We start from the raw sequence: 6,799 nt of genomic DNA, 5'->3' as shown, positions 1-6,799 counted from the left end.
CTCAGCAGCGGGGCGTACACGCAGCGCACCGCCGGCCCCGCACGACACCTCCACAGCCCCACGGGATACACCACGGCCACTGGGACTGTCATTATCAACAGCAGCAGCAGCCGCCATGGTATACCCGCAGGCGCAGCAAAGCACAACGGCCAACACACACATCACACGGCGTATCATCATCGTCAATCTTCTTCTTTTTCTTGTTTTTGTTCTCTTCCTTGTCACTTGAGTTCACAGGTCTATGCAGAGAGTGTGGAAAAGTAAAAGAAGAAGGATGAAGAGAAAATAAAAGCACCAGTACACCACTACTACTCCACACAGAGACACATAATGGAGTCAATCATGAATATAACGGAGGTAGATACCCATTAGGGAAAATACCCATTATTCGAACAAAATAAAGAATCAGCCAATCCCAAATAAAAAAGAAAAGATATATAAGAATTAAAATATCATTTGGTAACATTGCAGAGATAGCCACACACACAGAGAGAAGCAATAATAACGAATAATACATAAATCTATCTGTGTTGGCTTCGTCATGTCCCTATTATAATTAGTGTCCCCACTGAATTAAGCAAATTATATGTTATCCCGCTCAGAAATAATGTGAAAGCAAATAAAAAAAGAAAAGAGATATTATTTACCAGAACCACACAATTGCAGAGTGATACACACCACAAGGAGCACAGCAATGCTCTGCTTACAAGTATAAAAATGAAAAGATATTAGGTATTTCCACACAAAAAAGTGATGTACCCTAGCCCAGTGGGTGTCATCGGGATTAATGTTCTTGGTGCTCAGCTTAGTTTACACAGTAGCAATTATATTATTATATAAGCAGTAAACAAGTGATTAGCATCACTCTTTGGATGGACCCCACCACAGTGCTCAGCACACGGCTATGCAGCCCAGCACAGAGAGCAGCAGCAGCAGGAGTGGAACACGCAGTAACGCAGGACTGCCGCTGCTGCCATCTTTTGTTTTCATTGTCTCCAAAAATAAGGTATTGTTAAAAACATCTTTGGCGTGTGTTGTATTAACGTTAACACCATCAGGAGAAGGAGGAGGTGATGGTGTCTCTTTTACATTCCTTTTTTTCCTCTTGTCCTCTGTGTTATCTTTCTTCTGGGTGTGCTGTTCACCCACAGTTTCACTGCCTCCACTGGGTTGTTGTGGATTCTGCAGAGCTGTTGTATTCAGTGTTTGTGCTTTCCTTTCATTTTTTTGGTCCTTCTCAGACATATTTTCTTCTCCATTAACGTTTTGATTTCCATTCGTTTGGGCTGTGCCGGATGATTCACTGTTGTCTTCGTGTTTCCCCCCTGCCTCGCTTCTCCCATTGGGGTGTGGGTTTCCAACCGTTGGCCCCTGTGTTTGTGGTTGTATCGGCGACTCCACCTGGTTCTTGCCATGCTGACCTGTTTGCAGTTTCTCTGTTTCCGCAGTAGTCACTGCAGCCTCCAGCTGTTGAATAGTATTCTCTAGTTGGTTGGCAGCATTTTCTGCCGTAGTCAGGGCAAGTTGAAGTGAAAGTGTCTCACCGATTGCATCATGAGAAACGTCAATGGCATGTTGTCCAGCACTTTTCGTATCTTTTTTAGTGTACATTAGACATTGAGCCTTTATCTTTTGTAATTCTTCCAATTTGGTCGTACTTTCTTCTTTTTGTTGGCTGTACTTTTTTGTCATTTCATCACATAGTCTGTTGAGTTTTTCTGATTCCTTAACAGCAGCATATCCTTTCACAACAGTGATATCTTTTATTTCTTTTGTTTTCTTGATGACATCCCTTGACTTGGCTACGACATCCTTTGTTTCCTTGACGATGCGAAGTCCCTCAGCCTTCTTCTTCTCAATTTCTGCTGTATTGCCCTTATCTCTTTTGATTAACTCTAAAATTTCATGGGCATACTTTTCGGCTTCTCGGGTAGCTTTATCTGCAGATTCTTCGGCCGCCGTGGAGTTCTGTATTGCTTTTAGAGTCTCATTAGCTGAATTATTTGCCTCCGCATCCAATCTTTGTGCTTCTTTTGCCAAGTCAGTAATTCGCTTAACATCGTCCACTTGTGGATCATCAGCATGAGTCACACTCACACAACAGAGCACAATGGCCAACAGATACAACACACGGCCGGGAAACATGTACATTCTTCTTGTTAATATCACTGAGGACCACTAAAGTCTGTTTGCGTGTATATGTGTCTGTAAAGAGAAAAAAAAAAACAGAAAATAAAAGCACCAATACACCGCTATTACTACACACACACACACATAGACATATACGGCGTCAACCATTTATGTAAAGAACGTACGTACAGATTAGAGAAAATACCCATTGTTCAAACAAAATGAAGAATCATCCAATCCCAAAGAAAAAAAAAAGATTATATACGAATTAAAAAACAATTTGGTAACATTGCGGAGAGAGGCAACAAACACACACACACAATACCCCATGGCTCTAGATTACGTATGAAATTACTGCACACACACACACATCTGTGTGTACTAGCAAGAGATGTATACCGTCAGTAAGCAGAACAGCCCAGGTTTCTGCAAACACACAACGGGAAAAGCAAGTAATGGAATTATTAGAAAAAGAACACACACACACAAAAGTAAAAGTAGAAGAAATTCGAATTGAAAGAGAAATCTGGTAAACATATTATTAGTTTATTCACCCATGGGGATGTACGCAATTGTGATTATGTTAGTTTAACCATTATTATTATTTGACCTCAGATGAGACCCACCGTTCAGTACACAGTAGCAGAGACCAACACAACCACAATCAGTAGCGGTGCTGCAGTGCGCATCCACACAAGACTGACACTGCTGTCAGCATTAGCCTTGTTCTGTACGGTGGAAGTGATGGTGCTGATCTCTGTGTTAGGTGCGGGAGGAAGTGTTGTTGTTGTTGTTGTTGTGGTGGTGGTGGTGGTGGTAATGGTAGTGGTGGTAGTGTTTATGTTGGCCGTTGAGTTAGCATTGGTATTCTCTTGTGAACCTTCTGTGGAAGTCGCACCTTCAGGTGATGGTTCCTGGGTAGTATTAGAGTCACCAGGTGTAGTGGGATCCACTGTCTGATTTGATTCAGCTTGGGTCTCTTGTTGAGTTCCATTTGTCTCTTGAGTTTGGCTTTGTTCTCCAACAATTGGAGTGGCTCCGGATAATGACGAACTCCTCTCCGCTTGAGGGGCAGTAGTATCAGAAGCACTGACACCATCATTTCCATCACGGTCTGGTAGAGAATCGACAGCTTGTTTTTCTTCTTGAATCCTAACATTTTCCCCATTTTGTCTTCCATGTAAAGATGTTTCTGTGACTGTAGAGAGTGTTTGTTGGGGATGAACCTCTTTCAGTAACGGCTGAACTGGTCCTTCGCGTGCAGCCGTTTCTCGTGGCGCAGCAGAACCACTTCTGGTACTCGAGTGAGAACTTCTATCAGAAGATGAATCAGATACTGCCCTATCATGCAAGAGAGCTGTAAAGACATTACCATCACCACCCTTACCATCACCAACTGTCCCATTAGGTTCATTCGTAAACGCGTTCGCTTCCATGCAGACAGAGGCAACACTCAGCAGAAAAAACAGCAAACACACAACGGGTCTCATCATCATGGCAAGAGTAATTTTTGGTTGATTTACTTCACTTTGTTTAAGAAAAAAGAAAGAGTGAGAAAAAGTAAAAAAAGATCCCACACAATAGAAACAAAAAAAAATGGTGGGAAAACAGAACACAACTAAAACAACAGTAAACAGAAAAAATCACTACCAGTATAAACAATAAAGAATCCAATAAAGAGGCACAGCAAAAAAAAACCCGAAAAAAAAAACAAGAAAAAAAAAAGAAACTAAAAGCACAACGAATGCCCAACTAAACATACAACAACACAGACGACTTGGTATGCTGATGCTTAAAAGCAATCATAAAAGTGTGTGTAACAATTACTGTTTTTTTCTTTTCTCTATTCAACGTAAATCACTGTAAGAGTGAAGGGTAAAGCACAAAAAGAACCTAGCAAAACACAAAGAAAAAGATATTAACCATTAGCCCAATTATCCAATAAACAGAAGAAATACACCAACTATGGGTATAAGTCTATATGTATGTGTATATACGCAATAATATAAATTCATCTGTTATTATTATTTCCTTTTGCTCTCATTGCAAAAAGCAGTTCATCATCATCATCACAGTGCAAGCCCAGGTACACCACAGAGAGAGTCTCCAAGAACACACACACACACAATGGAGTAGCAATAAGAATTATTATAGGATAAACACAGAGAGCAAAAACACACACAAAACACACATTAACATTAAGAAACGAAAAAAGAGAAATTCCCAACAGGTAAAATATTAGTTAGATTGTAGGGATGCATGCAAAAAAAGAAAAAAAGAAAACAAAGGATTAACTGAGTCACACCACCACTACCACAATCAGCACACAAGAATACAGGCCAGTGTAACCACAATCAGTAGTGGTACACGCACCCACACAGAACTGCTGATACTGCTGCTGCTGTCTGCATCACCCTTCTTGTTGTTTGTGAGTTCAGGAGGAAGTGTTGATGTTGTGGTGGTGGTTGTCGCTGCATTTACCACATTTCCTCCTTGGTTACTTGATGACTCACTCCCTGCAGATGTAGTGCCATTCCCAACTATTGTGGCTTCAGAACTACCGGAACTCACTGTCTCTGAACTGCTGGTGGAAGAAGAAGAAGGTTGTGTTCCCGCACTTCCCTGGTTATCTGCTTCACTGGACACACGGTTGTCGCTGTTTCCATATTGAGGGTCACCAGGAGGAGCAGAAGCAGCAGGTGGAGGAGATGCAGTAGAATGATCAGAAGAAGAAGAAGAGGTATCATCAGTACCAGAACCAGAACCAATCTCAGGAGCAGATTCACCTAATGTAACGTGAGCACCAGTCGCATCAGCAGCACGATGACCATCTTTATTAGAAGGAACATCGACAAGAGCACCATGTCCAGCCTCTTCAGTAGTAGTTATTATTGGTTTAGTTGGAGTGAGTTCCTTTGTTGCAGTTGTACAAGGAAGATTAGAAGAATTCTGAGTGCAAGTGGCACCAGGCGCAGATTGCTGATGAGAAAGGGTAGGAGGTAAAGGAGGTTGTTGGGGTTGAACACCAGGAGCAATGTCAGCTCCATGAACCCCAGTTTCAGAGAGAGAATCAGAAGAAGAACCAGGATCACCAGTAGTTAGCTGTTGTGGTTGAGTTGCATCCGGTACTTTTGCTGATGCTGGGGAACAAGGCTGACCATCGGTTGAAACGGAAGAATTAGGAGGGCACGACGTCTCAGCAGAAGTAGTAAGACAACTACCGCCATCACTACCTGCAGGACAATGACTAGCAGGATCCGTAGGACCGGCAGGAGTGTGGTCAGTCTGTTGCACTTCAGTATGAAGAACTTTGGTTTCAGGTTCAGTATCAGGAACAACACGATCACCACCTCCACCAGTAAACTCTGCAGATGCCACACATAGAGAGATAACACTCAGAAGCAAAGCTAGTATATAGAACATAAGGCGCAGCATCATGACAAAAGTTGTTCTTGTTACTCTCGTCACTTGAGTTCACAGATCTATGTAGGGAGTGTGGAAAAGAGAAGGAAGAGAAAACAAAAGCACCAGTACATCATTATTACTCCACACAGAGACACATATATATGGAGTCAACCATGAATATAACGGAGGTGGATACAGATTTGGGAAAACACCCATTATTCAAACAATATGAAGAATCATCCAACCCCAAATAAAAAAAAAGATTATAAACAAATTCAATATCATTTGGTAACATTGCAGAGATAGCCACACACACAGAGAGAGAAGCAATAAAAACAACGGATAATGTATAAATCTCTCTGTGTTGGTTTCTCCCTGTCCTCATTATAATTAGTATCCCCATATTAACAAACAAATTATATGTTATCCCGCTCAGAAACAATGTGAAAGCAAATTAAAAAAAGAAAAGAGATATTATTTACCAGAACCACACAATTGCAGAGTGAGACACACCACAAGGTGCACAGCAATGCTCTGCTTACAAGTATAAAAAAGAAAAGAGATTAAGAGTATTTCCACACAAAAACGTGATGCACCCTAGCCCAGTGGGTGTCATCGGGATTAATTATCTCGGTGCTCAGTGTACTGACCACAGTAGGAAATATATTATTATTATTATTATCAGTAAACAAGTGATTGCCAACACTCTCTGGAAGGAACCCCACCACAGTGCTCAGCACACAGAGAGAGAGCAACAGCAGTGGCAGTTTCTTTGTATTTGTTCCACAAATATCAGCAGTATCAAGAGAGCGCCATCTATTTTCTTCCTTTTCCTTTTTAGCAGCCACCCCGGCTTGTTCGGCGGCTTTACAACACTTGACAGTGTTCATCACAGTTCTCTCGTAATTCGATTTTTATTTCCGATTTTTTCTTTTTGATTTAGTCCCTCTGCCTGCAGTTAGATTTAACAATAGCATGAATAATATCAACATAGGGGATATCATGGTATAGATTGTTTAGGGAAAAGTCAAATATGTAAACTGTGGTTATTCCGATGTTTTACACATAATTCTGTGGAGGTTAAGAAGTTGAAAAACCAATCAAGTATCCACCCACTCAACACCACTTTAAGCGCAAAGCGAACACTCTCAAATTCTTTGATCGAATCATAAAATTCATGCTTATACTTATTACGAGTGGTAGCTTCCTCTTCTTCCAATGCTGCCATTTTGGCAATTCTTTCCTGGATCCAATTTACCAAGTT

At 41.3% G+C, this 6,799-nt stretch overlaps 4 protein-coding genes across 4 annotated transcripts; all 4 read right to left on the bottom strand.

Annotated features, from left to right (window-relative positions):
* Positions 1-891: 891 nt before the first annotated feature.
* Positions 892-2,145, bottom strand: TM35_000531270 (uncharacterized protein; the record flags this gene model as incomplete). The annotated part of the gene is made up of 1 exon (XM_029030712.1): positions 892-2,145. One exon carries the CDS (start codon positions 2,143-2,145, stop codon positions 892-894), a length of 1,254 nt encoding a protein of 417 aa, XP_028878009.1.
* Positions 2,146-2,759: 614 nt separating this feature from the next.
* Positions 2,760-3,566, bottom strand: TM35_000531260 (uncharacterized protein; the record flags this gene model as incomplete). Its single annotated transcript, XM_029030711.1, has 1 exon — positions 2,760-3,566. The coding sequence occupies one exon, from the start codon at positions 3,564-3,566 to the stop codon at positions 2,760-2,762; it is 807 nt and encodes a 268-aa protein (XP_028878008.1).
* An 883-nt stretch (positions 3,567-4,449) lies between these two features.
* TM35_000531250 (uncharacterized protein) lies at positions 4,450-5,568 on the bottom strand (the record flags this gene model as incomplete). The annotated part of the gene is made up of 1 exon (XM_029030710.1): positions 4,450-5,568. One exon carries the CDS (start codon positions 5,566-5,568, stop codon positions 4,450-4,452), a length of 1,119 nt encoding a protein of 372 aa, XP_028878007.1.
* Positions 5,569-6,098: 530 nt separating this feature from the next.
* On the bottom strand, positions 6,099-6,425 carry TM35_000531240 (uncharacterized protein; the record flags this gene model as incomplete). The annotated part of the gene is made up of 1 exon (XM_029030709.1): positions 6,099-6,425. One exon carries the CDS (start codon positions 6,423-6,425, stop codon positions 6,099-6,101), a length of 327 nt encoding a protein of 108 aa, XP_028878006.1.
* Between the last annotated feature and the right edge of the window lie 374 nt (positions 6,426-6,799).

This window comes from Trypanosoma theileri, assembly GCF_002087225.1.
Source record: "Trypanosoma theileri isolate Edinburgh chromosome Unknown TM35_Tth_53_V1, whole genome shotgun sequence".
Taxonomy (NCBI): Eukaryota; Euglenozoa; class Kinetoplastea; order Trypanosomatida; family Trypanosomatidae; genus Trypanosoma; species Trypanosoma theileri.
The sequence above is the reverse complement of the archived record's forward strand: the minus strand, read 5'-3'. Positions and strand labels throughout refer to the sequence as shown.